Consider the following 27,309-nt stretch of genomic DNA (forward strand, 5'->3'; position numbering starts at 1 on the left):
CTGGGCCGTGATATTCGAATTTCATCCTGAGCGTTTAGGGGCCAGCTGAAGGACGCCTCCGGGTGCGGGAATTTCTCGCTACATTGAAGACCTGTTGGTGACCCTCTTCTGTTGTTTTTTATTTGGTCGGGTTGTTGTCTCTTTGACACATTCCCCATTACCATTCTCAATTTTATTTTTTGTAATATAGTACACATGCAATAACTATCACAGCACAAAAATGTAGCACTAAAAGCAGAATATAAGCATAAGCTAGATATTAAGGCTAAAAGCATATAAGTGTAAACTAGGCATAAAAGCTGGTAAAAATGCATAGCATAAAAATTGAAAAAAATGGGATATGATCTAGATGGTAAATAAATTTGCATAATATATAAACTAAAAGTCTGCACAAACTGTGCACTTACAGTCATTTCCATTCCATGACTTTAAAATATTTTTGAACTGACTAAAATTAGCAATTTTTCTAAAATCATCAGGTAGATCATTCCATAAAACAGCAGCTGTGTATTTAAAAGAGTTCTTATCATAGGTTGTTGTTCGGACCCTAGGTATATCTACAATATTAGAATATCTAAAATTATATTTACAGTCTTTCAAAACAACTAAATTATGTAAGCATGGTGGTGACAATTTATATAAAATTTTAAAACACTCAATAGCCAAGTTACGCATACGTCTTATTTTCAGTGATGGAGCCTTTGCTCGTAAAAGTAGTTCATCATATGAACTAACATAGTCTTCATATATAAATCGTAAAGCCCTTTCCTGAATTTTTTCCAATTTGGTGGTGTTATTTTTGTCGCAAAAATGCCATGCCAAAGGACAAAAATTAAAATTAGATAAAATAAATGTGTGGAAAATTGTCAGTTTATTCAATTTAGTAAGGTTGCAGCCAATGCGCTTTAAAACATTCAGTTGTTGGGATGCTTTACGACAAATATTTTTAATGTGGTGATTACAATTAAGTTGATAGTCAATATCAATACCCAAAAGTTTGACAATCTCAGCACAGAATATTTTTGCTGACTGTATATTAAAAACAGGCTTTTTTGCAAATGTTTTATTTCCAACTGCAATGGCTTGGAATTTGTCAGGATTGCCTGCATACAATTAAATCTGAACCAGTCAATTAAAAAAGCACTTTCTCTTTCGAGTGTTCATAATAAATTATCAAAATCATTGTCAGCATAAGACAGAGTATTGTCATCGGCATAATTATACAAGGTACCATGTTCAATAAAATAAAATATGTCGTTTATAAAAATATTAAATAATAGTGGCCCCAGGATTGAGCCTTGGGGTACCCCTTTCTGGATGTCAGCCCAACTGCTGAGTACTCCCTGAAGTTTGATTTGTTGCCTACATACAGGCCATGTTGACTTGCTGAAATGACTAAATATGCGAATAATGCAATAGAAAAGAAAATAAAACAAAACCTACCTCAAAAATCAGTTTTAATACAATATCATACCTATTCGATGGTTCACGTACATAACAGAAAATTTTCAAATTTAGCGGTTTCATTTGTATGACGTCATGTTTTGAAATGACTTAAATGCGCCAAAAAGATAAATAGACTTTCGCGGAATTTTATTTAATTTTCATTTTGTTGACTTCTCCGAGCTCTTGTGCATTACTTCTTTTTATTATGCATACGAATAAGAATAAAAGTTATTTTGTCTTTTTTTAATTGTACTTTTTAAAACAATAAAATCGGCAAAGGGTCTGCAAATAGGTTCCAATATATGTAGATTTACGTGGGAAGTATATTGTAATAGCCATTATTATGTATATCTCTGAGTCTGCGCTAAGTATATTTTATCGAGAATTATCACAGTGTTGTTTACAAAGCTAAAGAAGCACGTCATATTAGAATGCCTTATAATTGTCTCTAATTACTTACATCCACTTCATTTAAACTTTGGTGGATAATAGTTGTCTCATTTGCAATCAAACCACACGTCTTTCTTTTTATGAATAATAATGTATTGTCGAGCCTGCAACTTTTGTTGCAGAAAAGCTCGACATAGAGATAGTGATCCGGCGGCGGCGTTAGCTAACTTCTTAAAAGCTTTATACTGTAGAAGGTGGAAGACCTGGATGCTTTATTCTTTGTATATAGATGCCTCATGTTACGAAATTTCCGGCAGTCACATGTCCAATGTCCTTGACCTCATTTTCATGGTTCAGTAACTACTTGAAAAAAAAGTTCAGATTTTTTGTAATGTTAAATTCTCCCTTATTATAAGTAATAGGATAACTATATTTGGTAGGTGCGTACTTTGCAAGTTTCTCATGCCCGTCAGACAGTTTTCACTTGAAATCAACCTCATTTCATGGATCAGTGAACAAGCTAGGTTAAGTTTTGGTGGTCAAGTCCACATCTCAGATACTATAAGCAATAGGTGTAGTATATTCGGTGTATGGAATCACTGTAAGGTGTACATGTCCAACTGACAGGTGTCATCTGGCCTTGACCTCATTTTCATTGTTCAGTGGTTATAGTTAAGTTTTTGTGTTTTGGTCTGTTGTTCATATACTATATGCAATAGTTGTACTATATTTGGTGTATTGAATGATTGTAAGGTGTTACAGTACATGTCTAGCTGAAAGGTGTCATCTGACCTTGAACTCATTTTCATGGTTCTGTGGTCAAAGTTAACTTTTTGAGTTTTGGGTTTTTTTTAATACTATATGCATAAGGGCAACTATTTTCGGTGTATGAAAATATTTTCTGATCTATATGTCAGTGGCGCAGGTTTTATTTGACCTTGACCTCATTTTACGGTTCATTGCTAAGTGTTTAGTATTTGTGTTTTTGGTGTGTTTTTCTTAATTTATAAGCAATAGGTCAACTATATTTGTTGTATGGAAGAATTGTTAGCTTTGAAATATGACGCTACAGTTTGTTAAATTAGATAGCAAGTACCTATAAAATTCCATGTCGATCAAAAAATTAAATATACCTTGCTTATAAAAAAAGAAGATGTGGTATGATTGCTTGCTTGCATTGTTTTAGGATGCTTGCCCAAACATCGTTATTAAGATTGACACCTAAATTCAATGGACAGACAAAGTAACAGTCGAACGATAGAAATTCAATGGACAGGCGAAGTAACAGTCGACCGATAGAAATTCAATGGACAGGCGAAGTAACAGTCGACCGATAGAAATTCAATGGACAGGCGAAGTAACAGTCGACCGATAGAAATTCAATGGACGAGAGAAGTAACAGTCGAACGATAGAAATTTAATGGACAGGCGAAGTAACAGTCGAACGATAGAAATTCAATGGACGAGAGAAGTAACAGTCGAACGATAGAAATTTAATGGACAGGCGAAGTAACAGTCGAACGATTGAAATTCAATGGATAAGCGAAGTAACAGTCGAACGATAGAAATTCTATGGACATGCGAAGTAACAGTCGAACGATAGAAATTCAATGGACAGGCGAAGTAACAGTCGAACGATAGAAATTCAATGGACAGGCGAAGTAACAGTCGAACGATAGAAATTCAATGGACAGGCGAAGTAACAGTCGAACGATAGAAATTTAATGGACAGGCGAAGTAACAGTCGAACTTCGGCTCATCGTGTCGGACTTGTACATATTCACACTATGCTTCATAATCGTATTGCATTAAATAATGTAAAATCAAATGAAAACGATTCGCACAAAAAAAAATATAATATTATTCTGTACGTGCATGTGTCTAAACAATGCAAAATATTAAATCGTTGTCATTTTTGTTTGTTTTGTCACATGCTATATTTCCTGTTACCACAAAATTAAAACACCCATTTTAATAAATGAAAAGGGAGATTATTTCACAGATTAAACTACTGAATAGCATTAAAAAGCTTCTTTATCATCGGTCGATAACTTAGTCAAGTGAAGCGCTACACAATAAAATCCAAGTTGACCATATTAGGTTGATTGAATAAAACAGGTAAGTCTTATTTAAATTTATAGCAATTACTATGCTTGTTTCGATTTCTAAATAATTGTTGCAACATTTCAATTCATCAATTCGAAGAAAAATCACAAAAATGATAATCTGTCCTCAAGAAACCTGTTCGTGGAACATTTTAAATATCCTATATTTGCAATTTGCACCAGGATTTCAAATACACTGAATGAAATCAATAATGTGTATGTGAAGTTACCTTCACATGGATCGCCCTAACCTTTGAAACCTAAGCAGGATGAGTAAATATCTTAAAATAAATAACTATATGATCTTCAAAGAAGAGCAAAAATGATAGAGGGTGTGAACGGGGTTTACAGAATAGAAAAAATAATTAAAATGTCAATTGTTCTTGAACAATTGAGAGGTCTTTCCTTTTGTAATGTAAAATACATGTTCCAATAGACGTAGAATGTATTGAAAAGCTTTAAAACACACTGAATATCTTTTAAATAAGGTAAATAAAACATAATTTGCTATATGGGACATGACCTTGACCTTTGACCTTTTGACCTTTGTCAAGGTCATTAGTCCCCAATGTCATTGCTGAAGACCCCATGGGTCTAGGACCTTTGGTTATACAGTAAAAGCTGATTTTGCCTTTTCAGAAATCTAAAACAAGGGTTATGCCCCTTATAGAAAGGTCAAATCTCTTCGGTCAAATGTCAAAAAGTTGCGCCTCATCCACCTCAACGCGTTTTTCACTATTTACTATTTCTGTAAGTACAATCGTTTTTGAGATATCGACTTAAAAGTTTTAAGGTCAAAGGTCAAGGTCAACCTTAAACAGCTTTAAAACACTGAAAATCTTTAAAACACATTGAAAATCCCTTAAATAAGGTTAAAATCACTAAATTCGCTATCTGGTACATGACCTTGACCTTTGACCTTTTGACCTTTGTCAAGGTCATTGGTCCCCAATGTCATTGCTGAAGACCCCATGGGTCTAGGACCTTTGGTTATATAGTAAATGCTGATTTTGTCTTTTCAGAAACCTAAAACAGGGGTTATGCCCCTTACAAAAAGGTCAAATCTCTTCGGTCAAAATGTAACAAAGTTGCCCCGTAATGACCCAAACATTTTCCACTATTTAAAACTTCTGTAAGTATAATGGTTTCTGAGTTGTTCTGATAACAAGGTGTTAGGTCAAAGGTCAAGGTCAACATACACATTTGACCTTGAGGTATTTTTCAAAGTCACATGAATTGATGATGAATGGTGAAGATCCTAGGTCTCTACGACTTACGGTTTTTGAGTTTTGGTTGTCCACCGACACCGGTTAATTTTCATAGGGGCATAACCCTACCAATGAGTCGTTGAATCTTTTCGATCCAAATGTAACGAAGAACCGGGGTCTGGTCCTGAACAAATTTCACCCTTCGTTTATTTTCTACCTATTACGGTTACGGTGTTGGAACGATAACAAGGTTTTTTGGTTTCGGAGGAATTACTCCGAACCGACAAAATATTTCGACTAACAGGGTGAGTTCTAGATAGGTATATATGACACCGATACAAAGTGTGAACATGAAAGCGACACGTCTTACGGTTAAGGCTGCTAACTTCGTCAAAGTTTGGCGGAAAAAGAATAATAATAAACAGAAGAAATACAGTAAGGTCTTTCCCTTTTGTAAAAGGAAAGACCTTAATGAGGGGAAAATCAGAACAACAATGTTATGGGTTGCTAAAATATAAATAAAGACTTACTGCAAAAATTAATAATTGGTAAATTATATTGATTACAATCAAGAACAATGTCCAGAATACAGTTATGCTTTTACAGAATAGCTATTATTTTTTAAGATAGAGAATAATGAGTGAAACAAATAAGAAAACAGAAATGACGGACATAATCCTTACCCTCCTGACATCCTTACCCTAAGGCCACACCAATTTGATTTATAGTTCTTTGGACAAAAGCTTCAAAAAATATGGGTCGAGCGAGCGAAATGTTTTTGATTGTAAAAAATTCTTGAAAATGAGTTTTGTTGAGGCGGGCGCTCTACAAGTGGAGCGAGCGGTATATTTTTTTTAAATTGTGCAATTTAGAAATTTATGTACTTGTTAAAACTGGGTAACTTCAAAGAAAAAGGAGGAGAAACGTGCTCTTATGCATATAATTTGATGTAGTTGTGTCTGTAGTATAGTCTATAATACCATACCCAACTTTCTGGTTCGCTTTGTTTTTGAATAATTTTGACTATTTCCGTCAAAAAGCTTTAACTGTGTGAATTTTTATTTAAAGTCACACAATCATGTGTATATATTAAAGAGGTGAAAGCGGATTAAGTTTATCCAGAGGCATTATGGAAGGTAAATAATATATTGTATGGAATAAAATTAATTAAGATATGTGTAAATATTTAAAAACAAAATGCCCTTGAAAAATATTAAACATCCTTTAATACAGTGGTTTTCATATATGGTAGTGATAGTTTATTGGCTGTTTGACATCTAATTGGAACTAGTTATCCATAATAGGATCAACATAAAGAGTGAGATGAATATTTCAACACCATCTTGAGAAAATAGTTATGTCAGTTATATTGGTATGCATGTAGATCTCATTGTAGTACACATACGTATTCCCTTTAAATACATAAAAGTCCTTAAACCACATTCACATGCATTATTCTGATTTGGCAAAATACATTTTCCTTTTGCCCCTGAAACTTGAAATGTATTTCAAACTGAAAGTGGTTGCATCAACATGTCTTATTATTATTTGCAGGCCACCACCACTTTGATCTCGAGTATTGGAACTCTTAAGCTTTAATTGTCAATTACAAGCGAGTTCTGAGTGCATGTCAATAGACTAACAGGGGATATGGGTTTTCATCAAAATAAGATAAATATGTCATTTTTTTTTAAATCATGTTAATTTAATGTCAATTTCATCAAAGACAGAATAGCTCTATCTATGCCTGTTTTAGTCCAAGTTTACTCTGACGTCCAACGACTGTTTTGCCTGACAAGATGGGGCCATTGGGCACCCTGTCTGAGACCTGAATAACATATAATGTTATATATCAACTACTTTTCAAAACAATATATCCCAAATAAACGAATTATAAAATGTTGAAAAATAACCAATTCACATTAATAAGTAATCGATTAACCGTGTACATATGTGCAATATTTGTGACATAATGTCATTCTAGACATTTTTAATTAAAATCGACCACCAGGTAAATACAGATAGAAGTGACGTACACATCAGTAAGTCGCTGACAACCATTTATTCAAATATGATTTCGGGGAAGACATGAATATATAGCACCTTTTATTATTTTTATATACTAAATTCAGTACAATAAAGATGGACAGTACTTTGAATTTTCATAAAAGACAACTCCATCAGAGATGGTTCTTTTTACTTTCAATGAAATAAGTAAAGCCTATACCGCATATTCACCTATAAAAGGCGCCAAAATGACAAATGTAAAACAATTCAAATGAGAAAAACAACGACCTAACAATTGTACATAAAAGATGAACGAAAAACAAATATGTAACACAGCAACAAACGACAACAACTTACTGATTTACAGGCCATGACTTGGGACTGGCATAGATTCATATTTCATAATATCTTAATATGCTTCTCTTTTGAATTGTTTTACATTTGTTATTTCGGGCCTTTTATAGCTGACTATGCGGTATGGGCTATGCTTATTGTTGAAGGCCGTACAGTTGTACATTACCATGTCATTTGGCATTTGGTCTCGTCGGAGAGTTGTCTCATTGGCAATCATATCACATCTTCTTATATCAAGTAAACATAAAATTTTAACAAGTTATATTAAACCTTTTGAATTTTGCAAATGTTCATACATTTTCTAATGGTACACAAAAATAGAATAAAACAATGGGGGTAAGGATGTATGTAAAATAATATTTATTTATTATATACGTGGCATTTGAGGGATTTTTTTTCTCAAGAAAACAATGCCAGACTGCTGAAATATACATGTAAAGCAAAGGATTTTTTTCGGAGAAACACAATACATATGAAATTATCAATAAAAAGTAAGCATTTAATATTTAATGGTCTGAATTTAAAAGTAGATATACAGAGAGTTTTATATTTATAAAAAAAATGAGGAAGTCTAGTTTTGTAAGGTCACTCCAAAGTGTGAATATGTACTTTTTTAAAATTGGTCAGACAATACATGGTCATGTTTTGACTTGGGCTTAAATCTTCATAAAACAGACCAAGTATTGTCTAACCTATATGTATTGACCCATAATTATAAACGAGATTTAATCCTGTACAATATTTGTTAAATGAAAGGATTTATAAACTTATATGTTATCGATTTAAATTCCAATACACAGGTATTTACAAATGTATTATAATAATATAATAATATTATATATTAAAGAGGCATTCGAATATAGGAAAATGATCTTGACCAATTAAATTAATGGATTTTGATTTTTCCTTAATTGTGGAGAACAAACAAAGTTCAAAATAATGAGTTTCTGCAATAAGTTACAACTGCTCCGAAGTACATTTAGCAGATTGAAATGATTTGGCGATTGAAACAGATACTGCGGAAATTTACCCCTAGGAACTTACTTTAAATAAATCAAATGTATTCGGTAATAACTGTCCTTTCCTGGATTTAGATATTCCGGTTTTAAACGAGAAACTCCACACTAAAATTTACGACAAAAGAGAAGATTTTTCGTTCCCTATTGTTAATTTTCCATTTTTAGATGGTGATGTTCTTTTGGCACCATCTTACGGTGTTTATATTTCACAACTTGTTCGCTATGCCCGTGTCTGTTGTGACGTTTTTTTTTTATTTTAACGAACGCAACCTATGTATTACTGGTAAATTATTAAACCAGGGATATCGTTACCATAAATTACTTAAAACTTTACTAAATTTTTCCATAGATATAAAGATTTGGTTTTGAAGTTTGGTTGTACCTGTAGAAAACTTATTTCAAACGGGATAGCACATCCTCATTTTTACGGAAATGTTGTTAACCGTGCCCGGAAATTTAGAAATGATCCATGTAAACTTGTCGCTCCTTTTAATAAACTTATTCTAAAAGGTTACCTATTCAACACTGTAATAAGATCATTGAATATTGTTTTTATTAATATAAATATTGATTTTGTTATCAGTAAATTAAAAGCTAACTATATATTCCTAGTATGTTATATGTATATACATATTCATGGATCTACAATCTGTCGATACCTGTAACTTGGCATTGCACAAGGTCATGTTTTTCTCTGGCTGTTTATGACGTCTTTACACTAAATCCATTGGACGTTGGATGTGTACGGATTGATAGTTTAGTCTTAGTTGCAGGATTTTTTTATTAGTTGTTAGTGGCTTTGAACTAGCTGTCAGATAACTGCGAGTACTCTCAGATCTGTTCATTGTGTCTTTTTGTGTCGGGATGTATAAGTACCGGGCCACGTCCACTTGTATGTTTGTCCATCTGATGAGTTAAGCCTTTTCAACTGATTTTATAGTTCGTTCTTATGTTGTACTGTTATACCACTGCCCCAGGTTAGGGGGAGGGTTGGGATCCCGCTAACATGTTTAACCCCGCCACATTATTTATTTATGTGCCTGTCCCAAGTCAGGAGCCTGTACTTCAGTGGTTGTCGTTTGTTTATGTGTTACATATTAGTTTTTCGTTCATTTTTTTTTTTTTTTTACATAAATAAGGCCGTTAGTTTTCTCGTTTGAATTGTTTTACATTGTCTTATTGGGGCCTTTTATAGCTCACTATGCGGTATGGGCTTTGTTCATTGTTGAAGGCCGTACGGTGACCTATAGTTGTTAATGTCTGTGTCATTTTGGTCTTTTGTGGATAGTTGTCTCATTGGCAATCATACTACATCTTCTTTTTTATAAGTCAGGAATCTGAAGTACAGTAGTTGTCGTTTGTTTATGTAATTTATACGTGTTTCTCGTTTCTCGTTTTTTATTTTATATAGATTAGACCGTTGGTTTTCCCGTTTGCATGGTTTTACACTAGTAATTTGGGGCCCTTTATAGCTTGATGTTCGGTGTGAGCCAAGGCTCCGTGTTGATGGCCGTACATTGACCTTTAATGGTTTACTTTTTTTAAATTGTTATTTGGATGAAGAGTTGTCTCATTGGCACTCACACCACATCTTCCTATATCTATAATTCCGAAACAAACAAACAAACAAAAAACAGAAATTTACTGGTGTAGTAAAATAAGTACTAGTAATGCTATTGTTATAATATCAATAAATTCAAACCACTTGAAAAATTAAACTACACAAAAGCAATGCAAACAACTTTTTTTTTAAATTAAATGTTACAAAATATCTAGCTAATAGATAGAATATATACTTTGTTCTCTAAAAACTAAATACAAGTTTACAAAGAAACATATAATATAAATACATATACAATAGTTAAGGTAAACAAATACAACAAGATATTTTAGAAGTACAAAATTATGGTTAAAACAATCTGTATAATCTTTGAGTGTGCCTTGTCTTCTATTTTTTTGCCTGCATTCGTTGTCAATCCATGATTTATTCGATTTCCGTTTTTTGTGTATTGATATGAAATATTAATCCACATGACAAAATTGCTTTCATTTTCTCTAAGCCGGACATATTTTAAAATCTCATCTTTATATAACAAATTATTAGGCAACCCGATCGTCTAATTGATAAGTTAAATCTGTTTTTCATTTTGAAGTAAATTAATAAGCCTACCACAACTCTCAATTTTATCTTCCTGAGGTAGAAAACTCCTCGCTCTAAATTTAATAGTACATACCTTTAAATAGAAAAACAGATATAACTGTAACTGTACGAAGCAAGACACAACTGATGTTTTACGGTGTAAGCAATATACAAGTCACTTTGTAAGTAATGAAGTTTATGAGAGGCTGATGCTATGTTTCCTTCGGGCTTTTTTCATGACAATTTTATCGCGGTAAAGCTGTGTTTTTTATTAACATTTTTTTAGCAAACTATTCAGAATAATTGTATGATAGCAATATTTTTCCTTTTTTTTAAACTGAGAATCTGGATTGAACGTTATACTCCCCATCCCACTATAAAGTACGCAGCTGTTATTCTATAGAAAATAACTTTAATATGTTTATTTGATCATTTGTTAGAGTAAAATGAATATAGAGATTTATTAGCTTAAGAACTGACACGAAGAAGGCACGAAATCTTTATACATGTACATGTAAGACGAAAAACGAATATCAATGGGTCGAAGAATGATTTCAAATATTACAATGTGAATCGATCGGATTTTTATAATCCCACACACCGATGTGTGAAATGTCTGAGGTGGATTGCCCTACCCCCTTTTTTGTGGAGATATTTTTTATTATATAGATTAAGATAGTGAATCACTAAAGCATGAGTGGAGTAGCCCTCTTATGCAGTCGGTCCCCCCTTCCCACAATCCCTACCCCAACTCACTTACGAAAGTTTCTGGATCCGCCACTGTTTTGAAAAGTTTTGCATCATTACATGTCCCATTATTTTAACGATAGCTTAACAAAGCTTTTATAACATACCTTATTTGTTTCGAAAGTTAAAATGTGCGACAAATTTATTTTTGTTTTTCGGTATTTCTGTCTTGAAAACAGAGGAAAATATTGTTTTTGTCTTATTATAATATTATCAAAGATGGAAAAGTAAGAATTTAAAACCCTAATTGGCAATAACACACACTTACTACCAAACGAATTATACGTTAAAATTATAGTTTGCACTTTTATACGGAGAAATAATTACCATGCAGAGGTCACTATTTTATATCTTGAAGCATTAAATTTTGTTGAAACTTGATAACCGGACGTTTTAATTAAAAGAAAATAAATCCATACAGGTATTTAATAATCTATAGAAAGTTCATTCAAGATTGTATCCTTATGATAAGCCTCGAGCTCTAGAACGCATCATGACACACCGAACAGGCTTTCTTGTCTTTAAAGGAAAATACATAACTTTAATAAACTCAAATAGATCACACGCAGGGCCGTAACTACATTGAGGCAAATGAGGCAAATGCCTCATGTTGGAAATTTAAAAAAAAAAAAAAAATGAAATAAAAGATTGTCTTAATATCAAATTGTTTTCACGGAAAGTGTCTAACAAGAAGCAAGTTCTCTTCACTCTCTGGTTTCGTTCCTGCATGTTTTTCGTGATCCATGTTTCTTTTTTACTTTAAGTTTTCAGAGTTGATGGTCTGCTGTTTGAACTTCTGTGTCCCGGGTTTGTCTTTTGCTCATTTATTGTCCTACTTTATGACAATGGTCTGAGTGTTGATTTTCATTTGTAAACGTGTGGTTTTGCAATGTTGCATGCCCACCGATGTCTAGATATTGTGCGAGAAAATATTTTAAGAATATACAAGACACAGAAAAAAATGGTCGTTTCTGCATGGAGAATTGAATTTGATATCAAAGAATTCACAACTTGCTTCTTTTGGTTGATAAAACTAGGTAACTGACATGGTTTAAATTAAAGTAAGGTCACCAATTTTCTGGTATCAAATAATTTGAAAAAAAGCAATAATGTATTGCCATATGACCATTTCCATTGATGGGTTAAACTTGCATTAAGTCATGTTCAGACCCTTTTACAGAAAATAAGGAATATGGAGTAAATGAGCACGAAACTTAATCGCAAACAAAGTCAATGCATAAAAAAATACTAATGATCATTCATTTGGTCAAAGTTGTTGGAAGGTCTTTAACAATAAAAGAATCATTAATACCGTAAAACAGGGTCAAGATATGGTCCCTAGTGTCGACTTAGGGAGGACATCAAAAGTTCAATGAAGGATAAAAAAACTTAATTCACATAGTTTTTTTCTCTGACCCCCCCCCCCCCCCCCCCTCTTAACTTAATTTTGGAAAAATTGATTGACCCATATAGATATATGTAAAAATCAATGTCGGATAACCACATCTTGCAGCAGTTCAACCCCCCACCCCCACAACCCAACTATTTGAATTAAGTTTTTTTATCTTACAGTGATCTTTTGATGTCGTCCCTTAAGCAGTACTAGTATTTAAAGCATGATACTGCACTGTCACTATATTTCAATCTAGTCATAAAAATATCACCAAAGTCTAAGCACAATACAAGACTGAAACAGACAGACAGACAGATCCGGTATTAATGATTATGAGAATTACGAATTTTGCTTTGTCCTACATATCGGTCTTTTAATGTTGTCCATAAAACCTTAAAGTCTTAAATTACAATGAGTCTGTTTTTGCTTTCAGACCAGAATATTGTCGAAAAAAAAGCTAAAAATTAATTGCGTTTCAATGTCAGAAAGAGTCCGGGAAACGCTCAGAATGCACGATTTTGCGTTATTTTTCTCAGAGCTTCTCGTGGCCTTGAGCGGCCCACAGTCCCCTTTGCCTCACTATTTGAAGAGGCTAGTTACGGCCCTGACACGTATTATAATAAAACACGAAGTGTGTGCCATGATTATGAATAGATGGCGATGATACAGTATATAAAGTAAATTGATAAAGTGAAACATTATATACACGTTAGGAAAAGTAGGAACATTTGTATAGGCACAGTACTTATAGTTAAAAATATGATATCTCTCTTTGTTATTACGAGAATGACATACGATGTGTTTCGAATAATTATACATGTACTTAAGAGGTAAATAATAAACTTTTTTTTACTAGTATATGGGACAGAAATATCTGATGTTTGGATAAAATAAAAGGGGGGTGTATGGTTAGTATGGATATATTCATAAAAAGTACACAAAGTATATCGCTTACTGCAGAAATCGTTGGGAAGCTGGGATGCTTTTGGTAAGTACATGTATTAGCTACGGAAATTTGATGAACAATGGTATATGTTTTGTATGTATTTGTTCAAATCTTCAGGGTTAAGATATGAATTAATTGCCACAATTTAATCAGAAAACTATATATAAATACTTGTTCCGGTTTCATACTAAAATGAAATACCACTCAATAAAAAGACAAGTTTTTTAATATGAAAATATTTGGAAACTTTTCTATTTTGTTCAAAACTTAACCATTGTTTTATCATTCATCAAGCGATATCGAAACTATCAAGGATATTTTGAATTTATCAAACAGAGAAATGATTTTTCCGGATTTTTCCGGATTTTTTAGAAATTAAATAGGCAATTTTTGTCAAATACATGTATATATATTCTGAATACATTGTACTCCTGTTTTATCCATGTAATGCCTTTAAAAAATTTACAATTAACTTTTCTTTTGAGTTTTGTTCTTTCTTTATTATTCAATTGCAAAAGATAAAAATATTATTTCAACTTTCGTATTCGTATTTATTTTATTTCTTTATTTTTACATGGTATAATTTGTAATTGCAGATGTCGGTTTCTCATATGAAATATATGTTTATTGAACGATGCCGTTAGTATCTAGAAATACCTTAACCACAAAATAACCCATTTGACATACAGCAGTACAAGAGGCAGATGCAACAGTATTGTCTATAAACTATGTGCTCATAAACAGACTCTCGTATCTGTTACCCTGTTTCATAACAAAAGTTTGTTACATAGAGAAACCTACAAAGGTCTTCCTGAATTATTTGAACAAGCGATGTACGCAGCTGACTTGGATAGACATAGACATAAAATGGTCTAGTCAACTCACAGAAATTCTAGCTTAGAATGAGGATACAGTTATTGTAAAAAAAAAGATATAAAATTTGAAGTATTTGAGTGAAACTATACACATAAATACTCGTTTTAAAATTAAATTTTATACTTCAACATAAGAAATAAAGTTTTCACAAAATGACTGAATTGGACAACAACAGATCTAAATCTTCGGTTGGCTATTTCTTACTTGTTTTTGTTACCCTAGTTTTAATGGCCTCATTATCTCTGTACGCTATAACCAGTGGTCATTTCAACAAGAGAAGAACCATGGTTGAACGGAATACTGAGAAATCTTATATGCATATGGTGGTAAATACACAAACTGGAACAATAATTGATCAGGACCAAACATATGCCATAAATGGTTTTAATCAATCGATACTTAAAGGGTCAACATTGAAATGCTTTGGACATGACTTTGAAATTCTTATTAATGAGCACACACTCTGTGAGAAATCGGATGATATAGACATTCTCATTCTTATATCAAGTTCCCAAAATCAGTTTAATGAGAGACAGGCCATTAGAAAATCATGGGGATCCGAATGTAACCGAAACGACACGGCAATTAAGTGCTTATTTGTGATCGGAAATGATCGGTTAACTTCGGGTGTTTCTACGAAGGATTCCGGTTTACAGGAAGAAAGTACGTTATATAAAGATATTGTACAAATTGACTATATCGACTCATATGGGAATTTAACATACAAGACTGTGTTCAGTATTTCATGGGCCGCGAGATATTGCTCGTCAGCTAAGTACGTTATGAAGACAGACACTGATATGTATGTAAATACGAATCTACTCCCCTTTATAACAAAGAAAGCACCAAATACGTTCATAGGTGGATATTGCTGGGGACCTTCGACCCCACACAGAAATAGAAATTCTAAATGGTATGTGTCGTTCAAAGGCTATAAGGAGAACAAATTCCCCCCAATGTGTTCAGGAACTGGATATATTATCAGTATGGACTTAGTCCTAACTATTTTACAGACGTCTGAATATATTCCATTCTTTTATCTAGAGGATGTGTACATTGCAATGTGCTTGAAGAAAATGCGTGTTACGCCAATCTATTTACTTGGGTTTAACAATATAAAACCACGCTTCAATCCATGTTTTTATAAGAATGATATCATTACGTCTCATGGTGTAAAACCAAGAGAACTGATTACATTTTGGAACCAGATTAAGTCGTGTAATGTTTCAATTATACCAGAAAATGTCTACAAACCACGCCCATTATTGAGAGTTAATTGATGATTAGATTCTTCTGATCATGTGTGGAATAGATAATTTGATACAAACCACGCCCATTACTGAGAGTTAATTGATAATCTGATTCTACTGATCATGTGTAAAGTAGTTAAATGTATACAAACCACGCCCATTATTGAGAGTAAATTGATAATCTGATTCTACTGATCATGTGTAAAGTAGTTAAATGTATACAAACCACGCCCATTATTGAGAGTTAATTGATAATCAGATTCTACTGATCATGTGTACAGTAATTAAATGTATACAAACCACGCCCATTATTGAGAGTTAATTGATAATCAGATTCTATTGCTCGTGTGTAGAATAGATAATAAGATATAAACCACGCCAGTTACTGAGAATATAAAAAAGAAGATGTGGTATGATTGCCAATGAGACAACTATCCACAAAAGACCAAAATGACAAAGACATTAACAACTATAGGTCACCGTACGAGAGTTAATTGATAATCAGATTCTACTGATAATTGAGAATATGAACTAAGACAACTAATTAAAAAAATTTATCATAGCTTAAACTCAAATATATTCGTACTATGTTAAGGCGTAGATTCTAATTGTTAAATTAAATGGGAGAACATATTTGGAAATAATTCGCATTGGGATAATTTGTGATCGGGATTAAAACAAAATACATGTGCATTGATAATAAAGTAAAAGCATTCCACTGGCGATCTATACACAATATTTACAGAAAAGAAACTATCAAATGGAAACTGCCATATTTGTCAAAATGACATCGACATAGACACCATGCAATATTTATTTTTTTAGTTGTTGTATACAAGGTAAATAGATATATGAAGATGTTGTATGAGTACCAATGAGACAACTCTCCGTCCAAGTCACAATTTGTAAAAGGTAAACCATGATAATGTTAAAGTACAGCCTTCAACACGGAGACTAGGGACACATTAACTTATCAAGGTATGAATGGTCCCACAATGACTAATGTTAAACATTTCTATCAGGAAAACCAACGGCCTCATCTATATAAAAACCGAGAGACAGTTAGAAACTTCATCAGTAAGCGACAACCAAGTCATGACTTAGGACAGGTGCAAATAAATGCAGCGGGTAAACATTTTTATAACGTTTTTCCTTAACCTGGAAAAGTAGTTTAACATTACAATATAGAAAGACACACTACAAAAGATCAATTTGAAATGTGTTACTAGTAACTCGATCAAAAGGAACAAATTAACAAATTCAAGTTAAAATACTCTGAACGATTAAATCTAATCTATGAGACAATATGAATACAATATGCAAAACAATTGTCAACTATAACCTGGGACAAAATGGCGTTAAATAGAATTTATAAAAAAAGGAAAACAACACGTTTAATAACTGTTTGCGTCCGTAGCGCTTTTCTGGATTTAACTTCATCAGGAACGCTCAAAACTAAACATTTGATATCCGAAGATGGATTGATATTCAAAGATGGATAATTACCGAAAATCGTTGAAGAGAAATATGTCAAAAATACCTAAAATAAATTGCCAAATTCGTCTAAAGCCAACTTTGCCTGAGGGAGTTGAAACCTTATTTATATGATTACCTTAGACAAATTTGGCACAACTTTTTGGAATTTTGGATTTTAAATGCTCTTCAACTTTGATCTTGTTTGGCTTTATAATATTTCGATATGAGCGTCACTGATGAGTCTTATGTAGACGAAACGCGCGTCTGGCGTACTAAATTATAATCCTGGTACCTTTGATAACTAATTATATAATAATTTGAGAATTTATAAACGAACAAGTTTAGTGAAGTTTGTTAAATCGTGTCAGTATCGAAACACTGACTACTGAGCTGATGATAACACCTGGGACGTCAATAACGTACAAAGGTAACTTCAAATACAATATTTTTTTTCAAACACAATGAATGTGTTTTTTAATATGATAGATGCTTTTTGTGCTTTTTTTGTAAATGTTTGTTCGTTTTAAGATTGTAACACAGTGATAACTGTTGTAACCATATTTTGACTATTTTACCAACTGTTTCTGTTTTGTTCACGCATCGTTGTAAAAAAATAACAAAATTTGATACGACTGTCATACAAGTGAGAGGTTTAGCGAAAATTGGTATCTAACGAATAATAAATAATCTACTGTATCACTGAACTAGTACACATTTTGTTTAGGGGCCAGATGAAGCACGCCTCCAGCTGTAGGATTTTATCGCTGTTTTGAAGACCCACTGGTGGCCTTCGGCTCTGTGATCAGTATGTTGTATCTTTAAGACATTCCCTATGTTGTAGAAAAATAAACACTGGAAAATTCAAATATGACAATTTTCTAAACACAATTATTACATATTATCAATTAAATCTACAGAAAATCTTATATTCAATAATAAAAAAGCGAACACACACACACACCAACACACACACACAAACATAATAAAAATAACGGTACCAATTTTCTTGCACCAGATGCTCATTTCGACAATACATGTCTCTTCAGTGATGCTCGTGGCCAAAATATTTGAAATCCAAAGCTTATATAAAAGATGAAGAGCTATAATCCAAAAGGTCCAAAAAGTATAGCCAAATCCGTGAAAGGAATCAGAGCTTTGCATGAGAGAGATACATTCCTTAATTTATAATAATTTCTATCATTTTGTAACAGCAAATTTTAATAACACAAAAAATCCGTATTTTCATGCCAGTACCGAAGTACTGGCTACTGGGCTGGTGATGCCCTCGGGGACTAATAGTCCACCAGTAGAGGCATCGACCCAGTGGTAGTAATAAAATTAACGGTACCAATTTTCTTGCACCAGATGCGCATTTCGACAATACATGTCTCTTCAGTGATGCTCGTAGCCGAAATATTTGAAATCCAAAGCTTATATAAAAAATGAAGAGCTATAATCCAAAAGGTCCGAAAGGTATAGCCAAATCCGTGAAAGGAATCAGAGCTTTGCATGAGGGAGATACATTCCTTAATTTATAATAATTTCTATCTTTTTGTAACAGCAAATTTTAATAACACAAAAAATGCCCGTGGCCAAAATATTTGAAATCCAAAACTTCTATAAAAAATGAAGAGCTATAATCCAAAAGGTCCAAAAAGTATAGCCAAATCCGTGAAAGGAATCAGAGCTTTGCATGAGGGAGATACATTCCTTAATTTATAATAATTTCTATCTTTTTATAACAGCAAATTTTAACAACACAAAACATCCGTAATTCATGCCAGTTTCTACGTAATGGCTAATGGGCTGGTGATACCCTAGAGGACTAATAGTCCATCAGCAGAGCCATCGACCCAGTGGTAGTAATAAAATTAACGGTACTAATTTTGCACAAGATGCGCATTTCGACAATACATGTCTCTTCAGTGATGCTCTTGGCCAAAATATTTGAAATCCAAAGCTTATATAAAAGACGAAGAGCTATAATCCAAAAGGTCCAAAAAGTATAGCAAAATCCGTGAAAGGAACCAGAGCTTTGCATGAGGGAGATACATTCCTTAATTTATAATAATTTATATCTTTTTATAACAGCAAATTTTAACAACACAAAACATCCATAATTCATGCCAGTTCCTCAGTGCTGGCTACTGGGCTGGTGATACCCTCGGGGACTAATAGTCCATCAGCAGAGGCATCGACCCAGTGGTAGTTATAAAATTAACGGTACCAATTGTCTTGCACAAGATGCGCATTTCGACAATACATGTCTCGTCAGTGATGCTCGTGGCCAAAATATTTGAAATCCAAAGCTTATATAAAAGACGAAGAGCTATAATCCAAAAGGTCCAAAAAGTATAGCCAAATCCGTGAAAGGAATCAGAGCTTTGCATGAGGGAGATACATTCCTTAATTTATAATAATTTCTATCTTTTTGTAACAGCAAATTTTAATAACACAAAAAATCCGTATTTTCATGCCAGTACCGAAGTACTGGCTACTGGGATTGTGATACCTTCGGGGACTAATAGTCCACAAACAGAGGCATCGACCCAGTGGTAGTAACAAAATTAACGGTACCAATTTTCTTGCACTAGATGCGCATTTCGACAATACATGTCTCTTCAGTGATGCTCGTGGCCAAAATATTTGAAATCCAAAACTTATATAAAAGATGAAGAGCTATAATCCAAAAGGTCCAAAAAGTATAGCCAAATCCGTGAAAGGAATCAGAGCTTTGCATGAGGGAGATACATTCCTTAATTTATAATAATTTCTATCTTTTTATAACAGCAAATTTTAACAACACAAAACATCCATAATTCATGCCAGTACCTAAGTACTGGCTACTGGGCTGGTGATACCCTCGGGGACTAATAGTCCATCAGCAGAGGCATCGACCCAGTGGTAGTTATAAAATTAACGGTACCAATTTTCTTGCACAAGATGCGCATTTCGACAATACATGTCTCTTCAGTGATGCTCGTGGTCAAAATATTTGAAATCCAAAGCTTATATAAAAGACGAAGAGCTATAATCCAAAAGGTCCAAAAAGTATAGCCAAATCCGTGAAAGGATCAGAACTTTGCATGAGGGAGACACATTCCTTGATTTATAATAATTTCTATCTTTTTGTAACAGCAAATTTTAATAACACAAAAAATCCGTATTTTCATGCCAGTACCGAAGTACTGGCTACTGGGCTGGTGATACTCTCGGGGACTAATAGTCAACCAGCAGAGGCATCGACCCAGTGGTAGTTATAAAATTAACGGTACAAATTTTTCTTGCACCAAATGCGCATTTCGATAATACATGTCTTTTCAGTGATACTCGTGGCCAAAATATTTGAAATCCAAAGCTTATATAAAAGACGGAGAGCTATAATCCAAAAGGTCCAAAAAGTATAGCTAAATCCGTGAAAGGAATCAAAGATTTGCATGAGGGAGATACATTCCTTAATTCATGATAATTTCTATCATTTTGTAACAGCAAATTTTAAGAACACAACAAATTCCGTATTTTCATGCCAGTACCGAAGTACTGGCTACTGGCCTGGTGATACCCTCGGGGACTAATAGTCCACCAGCAGAGGCATCGACCCAGTGGTAGTAATACAATTAACGGTACCAATTTTCTTGCACCAGATACTATGCAAAGATTTACAAAGGCTAGAAGTTCCAGAATTTTAACAGGCGGACAAATGCAGCAGGGTAAAATATGTTTTTAGATCTCACCTCCCCCCTAATACCTCTAGCCAAAGTGGAACAAACACATGCAAATCAATACGCACAATAAAACTCAGTTTAAGTCAGAGTCCGATGTTAGCACAGGTAACAGAAGACACTATGCAAAGTAACACTGATCAACATAAATTAATAAAGTGCTACTAGCAGTAACTGACATGCCATTTCCAGACCTCATTTAAACTAATTGAAAGATTATATCTTCACGATATGAAAATCAAGCACAATCACCAGCCCAGTAGTCAGCATTTCTGTGTTGACATAAATTATTATAGATATGATCATATTTATAAATGAACTGTAAACAAAACTTTTGAAGTTTTGAAATACTAAGGCTTTTTTTATCTCAGGAATAGATAACCTTAGCTGTATTTGACCAAACGTTTTGGAATTTGGTCCTCAATGCTCTTCAACTTTGTACTTTATTTAGCCTTATTAACCCTTTATTGGATTCGAGCGTCACCGATGAGTCTTTTGTAGACGAAACGCGGGTCTGGCGTAAATACACAATGGTATCCTGGTATCTATGATGAGCTTATTTACAACCAATGGGTCGATGACTCTGTTGGTGGAGTTTTAATTCCCCGAGGGTATCACCATCCATGGCAAGAAGTCAGCACTTCTGTGTTGACATGAATTATTATTGCTATGGTCATAATTATAAATTAACAAGGCTTTTTTACCTCAGGAATAGATTACCTTAGCTGTATTTGGCAAACAATTTAGGAATTTTGGTCCGCAATGCTCTTCAAATTTGTACTTTATTTGGCCTTTTGAACACTTATTTGTTAGATTCTAGCGTCACTGATGAGTCTTTTGTAGACGAAACGCGCGTCTGGCGTAAATACAAAATTTTATCCTGGTATCTATGATTATAAACTTTTAAATGCTGCATGATTTCTTTATGGGCACAATATTCTCAAACCAAGCTCCGACATACTTTACATGCTGCATGATCCACTCAATGGCACAATATATTCAACCCGATCTCCGACTTACTTACGTGGAGCAGGATCTGCTTACCCTTACGGAGCACATGAGATCACCCCTAGTGTTTGGTGGGGTTCGTGTTGTTTATTCTTTAGTTTTTTATTTTGTGTCAAGAGTACTATCGTTTGTCTGTTTGTCTTTTTCATTTTTAGCCATGGCGTTGTCAGTTTATTTTCGATTTATGAGTTTGACTGTCCCTCTGGTATCTTTCGTTCCTCTTTTTTTAATGCTGCAAGATAAGTAAGAAACATCAAATGCCAATTTTTAAGGTCTTTAAACTGGCTTTGTATTTAGCTTAATCGAACTAAGATTTTATTGATGTTCTTCATCTGAAAGTAACACTGAGGCCTTATAAACAATTGTTGTTGTCAAAGCACAATGCCTTGTGGTTCCGTTGCAATGAACAAATGTTTCATAACTAGCTAGCTGGTAATAAATTAACTAACTTTGTTAAGGAGAATAAAACAGAGAGTATAAAGGACTATGGGTATTCTCGTTGTACGTACACCAAAATAAAAAAGCGTTATGTCATTGGTTGAATTTCAATTGTTTAGAACGTTTTTACCAATCACAATGTTTTGGTGTACGCTTTGGAAAATATTTCTTAGAATGTATAAGATTCTGAAACGGCGAATTACTACTATTAAAGCTACGTCGGTCTTCCTGGGATAGTGGTCTCATTGACTCTCATTCCAAATCTCTTCATTCAAATAGTATTTATCTGAAATCCTGAAGGGCCGTAATTTACTCAGAGTTTTTTTTAGTTAGACTTCCCAAAATTTTATCATTTCATAAATAGGCACTGTAAATTTGTCCTAATAATCCAATAATCAGTTTGAAATTTTCATCTGAATATTTTGTTGCGTTAACCTGAAAACAGATTAGAAGCCTTCTTGCGTGGTGTTATTATATGATAATCACTCAACCAAAATGGACTTTAAGGCTTCTCAGCCAAAAGTACGAAAGCCGAGAAGGCTCATCTGTAATTAGTATTCAGCATTCAGAATTCGTCATTCAGAATTCGGAATTCAGAATTGGGAAATCATTTTTATCAAATGTTATAACATACATAGTGTAATAGTTGATATATGTTTTAGCTGTGATATGAAAATTGTATGTCTGTCTTTATGTTAACTACTCCACCTTATATAAATAGTTTATATCTGTTTTGTTGTCCATAATATAATCTATAGTGGGAGTTGCTTTTCGTCATATCTTTGTGCTTTTACCGTTTTGTAATCTACCCCTGTAAGTCTCTGGTTCAAAATGCCCCCCTCATCACCGTCCTTACATACACCCCTACGTTGTTTTTCAATCCTAGTTTCATAGTCTATTAACTCTCTCAAAATATGTCCATTACACGATAATACAAATACTACCTATTCCCTCCCCCGAATGTATAATGTTCGAAAAAAGAAGAAACAAACAACCGTTTAACGTCATATTAATCAGTTCTTTTTCACTATAGGTGCAAATTCAGGTGGATATATTCACTGTAAAACGAAAACGATGCGAATCAGATAAAGATAATTTTACAGTACTGACCTTAGATCAAGTATCACTTTATTGGACTCGTATCTAAAACTATCCATCTGTGTTTTGTTGCAGATTTCATACTCCCCAAGTAATTAACCCTCTTCAAAAGTCAACACATTGATGTTCACTCGAATTCATTCGACAAAATTTCCAGCAATTGTTTATAATAAGTATAGGAAGATGTGGTGTGAGTGCCAACTCTCCATCCGAATAAAAATTTAAAAAAAGTAAGACTAAGGTAGCTCTTAAGTCATAATCAAAGGTAATAAAATGTTTTTGCAAAGATGACAAGAGGTGTTAATTACAATGGGATCTACTGAACACATGAAAAGAAGAGATGACAATACAAAACATGAGGCTTTTGTGGTGTCGCTCACCTTGGTCTATGTGCTGCAGTGCATATCAAACAAAGGACACTTAGGAACTTATAGGTAAGAATATAAAGAATAAAACTGCCAAATGTCCTAAAAATCACTAATTCAGGGAAGTAATCAAACAGCAGGTTGTCCGATGCGTGTGAAAATTTCAACGGTAGATAGATCTTGATGATTATGTTTCAGAGATTTGCTGAACTGTTTTTACCCTTTTTTCTATTTTTAGCCATGGCGGCCATCTTGGTTAATGGGCGAGGTTTTCAGATACATTTTGCTAAACAACATTCCCTGAGAATGGTTCAGGCTAAGTTTGGTTTAATTTGGCCTTGAAGTTTCTGAGGATAAGAATTTTGTAAAAGATTACAAAAGTGTATAAAAAATTGTAAAAAAATGACTTCAAAGGGCAATAATCCTTATGGGGTCTATTAATAAGAATGTGTATCTCCAGGGAACTGAGACAAATATCCAGCAAATATCCAACATGAGGCGAATAATGGGAATAAAAACAGACAAATACAAAGCAAGGACCGAAGCTCATAAACTCGGCAATCAATCCTTGCCGTCACCGGTGTTTTGTATTTTCTGCGTCACTGATCGTTTATGCGGACTTGCTATTTTGTATTGTGACGTCACGATATAGAAACTGCCAGTTTCTATTGTAATCTACAAGCGTTCAAAGGGACACTACTCTTTGTGGTCGGAACTACTTTTTTGGGGTTTACACGAAAGACCCAAAAAGGAAATAGAAATGACGCTGATAATATCGATTCGAGTTATTGAAATTCCAGTTACCTTTTGTAACTTTTCGATAGGTTTTCTTCAAGTTTGCATTTTATTAAATGTAGAGTTAAATGAATTATTAAAATGAAAAGAAAAACATTTACTTTATAAATAAAGTCGAAACTGCAAGTGGAAACTAAAAGACTGCTTGAAAAAAAATCTACCATAAGACTAATTCAAAATTATTTAATTGCTTTTTCCCCCAGGTTAAGATATTGGAAATTTATTATCAATATTTGCCAGAATAGAAATTGGCGTATTGTTATCGTTTACTTTTCTACATTGGGGGGGGAGGAGGGTTGAGATCTCATAAAAATGTTCAACCCCGCTGCATTTTTGCACCTGTCCGAAGTCAGGAGCTTCTGGTCTTTGTTAATCTTGTATCATTTATAATTATAGTATTCATGTGTTCTTTGGAGTTAAGTATGGCGTTCATTATCACTGAACTAGTATATATATATAATTCAATGATTATTTTTATGGGGGCCAGCTGAGGGACGTCTCCGGGTGTGGGAATTTCTCGCTGCATTGAAGACCTTTTAATGACCTTCTGCTGTTGTCTGTTCTATGGTCGAGTTGTCGTCTGTTGACACATTCCCCATTTCCATTCTCAATTTTACTTTTATTTCAAAGCTATACATATGGGTCATTTAAAAAAAAAATTGGAATTTTGAAATTAAAAAATTCATTAAAAACTGTTACTTCAACATTCAAAAAACCCTTTACGTAAGCAAATCAAAACAAACAGTACTTATAGAACAACATATTAATAATCTTGAAACTGCCTATTTTCATTTAATTAATGTGTTATCATTATTATTTAATAAAATGACCTTTGATACCATCTTTTATAATGACATGACAACTAAAATGTTATACCTTATGAAGATTTTAAAAGTATTTACTGTAAACTTGTTAATGATCCCGACTATATGAGTATATAACCATACGGTCATGACCATACTTGTATGGTCCGGAACATATTTATATATACATAGATATATATGTGTAATATTCATCGCTGGACGTTAAACACTTATTATCATTTTTTGCAAAGCTGATTGTTCATATCTTACGGCAATATTGCTTAGTAGGAAGATGTTGTATAATTGCCACTTTGTCAACTCTTTAAGAGACCAAATGACACAGAAAGTAACAGCTATTTGTCACAGTACGGCGTTCAACAATCACCAAAACCCATACCGCATAAGTAGCTATTAAAGCACCGAAATGTCAAATTTAAACTATCCAAATATAGTTAGCCAGTTGCTTGTAGCATCTAAACAAAAGACTATAACGAGCCTGTGTCGCTCACCTTGGTCTATGTGCATATTAAACAAGGGACACAAATGGATTCATGACAAAAATTGTTTTGGTGATGTGTTTGTAGATCTTACGTTACTGAAAATTATTGCTGCTTACAATGATCTCTATCTATAATGAACATAATTTGCCATTAAAGCGGGTTGTTTGGCATACCACAAAACCAGGTTCAACCATACATTTTTTTTTCTTAAAATGTCCAATATACCACGTCCGGAAAATGGCCATTGTTATATTATATATAGTTCGTTTCTCTGTGTGTTACACAATGTGTATGTTGTGTTTCTTATATTTGATGCGTTTCCCTCAGTTTTAGTTTGTAACCAGGATTTGTTTACTTTCTCAGTCAACTGTGAGTTTCGAACAGCGATATACTACTGTTGCCTTTATTTAGCCCAGAAGAGAAAATTGTTAAAAATTTACTATAAAGAGCAATAACTCCTTAAAGTTAATAAGGGGTCACTTGACCATTTTGGTCATTTTGACTTATTTGTAGTATTTGTATTATCTATAACATTCAAGATAATAACCGAAAGCTGCAAACATTTCTTAAAATTATCTATTCAGAGGCAGCAACCCAACAACAAATTGCCTGATTGGCCTAAAAAATTCAGGGCAAATAGATCTGGGTCTAATGAACATTTGTATCCTCGTCAGATTTGCTCTAAATGATTTCAGAGATATGAGCCGAAAAACTGCATTCTACCTTAAATACTAATTTTAGCCATGTCAGCCATTTTAGTTCACCTGCAGGGTCATCGGACACATTTTTAAAAATAAATACCCTATTGATGATTGTGGACAAGGTTGGTTCAATTTGTCTCATTGTTGAAGGCCATATGGTTACCTCTTATTGTTAATTTCTGTGTCATTTTGGTCTCTTGTGGAGTTGTCTCATAGGCAATCATACCACATCTTCTTTTTTTTTATATATCAGTAGTTATAGAGAAGATTTTATGCCCCACCTACAATAGTAGAGGGGCATTATGTTTTCTGGTCTGTGCCTCACTGCGTCTGAGCGTCCGTGCGTCTGTTCGTCCATTCGCTTCAGGTTAAAGTTTTTGGTCAAGGTAGTTTTTGAAGAAGTTGCATATGTTAGAGATATGAGCCGAAAAACTGCATTCTACCTTAAATACTAATTTTAGCCATGTCAGCCATTTTAGTTCACCTGCAGGGTCATCGGACACATTTTTAAAAATAAATACC

The 27,309-nt window shown here is 33.6% G+C and overlaps 1 protein-coding gene across 4 annotated transcripts in view; it reads left to right on the top strand.

Annotated features, from left to right (window-relative positions):
• Positions 1-3,875: 3,875 nt before the first annotated feature.
• Positions 3,876-27,309, top strand: part of LOC143042880 (beta-1,3-galactosyltransferase 1-like) — a 29,828-nt gene continuing 6,394 nt past the window's right edge. The window contains exons 1-2 of one of the 4 annotated variants that reach the window (XM_076215374.1): positions 3,876-3,954; positions 14,352-16,189. In XM_076215374.1, the coding sequence (XP_076071489.1) occupies positions 14,784-15,911 (1,128 nt within the window). In that variant the 5' untranslated portion in view covers positions 3,876-3,954; positions 14,352-14,783 and the 3' untranslated portion in view covers positions 15,912-16,189. Of the gene's footprint in view, positions 3,955-13,422; positions 13,798-14,351; positions 16,190-27,309 lie in introns of those variants that run through there. The other 3 variants (XM_076215373.1, XR_012968157.1, XR_012968156.1) reach the window with 3 other exon arrangements.

Source organism: Mytilus galloprovincialis, chromosome 8, assembly GCF_965363235.1.
Source record: "Mytilus galloprovincialis chromosome 8, xbMytGall1.hap1.1, whole genome shotgun sequence".
Taxonomy (NCBI): Eukaryota; Metazoa; Mollusca; class Bivalvia; order Mytilida; family Mytilidae; genus Mytilus; species Mytilus galloprovincialis.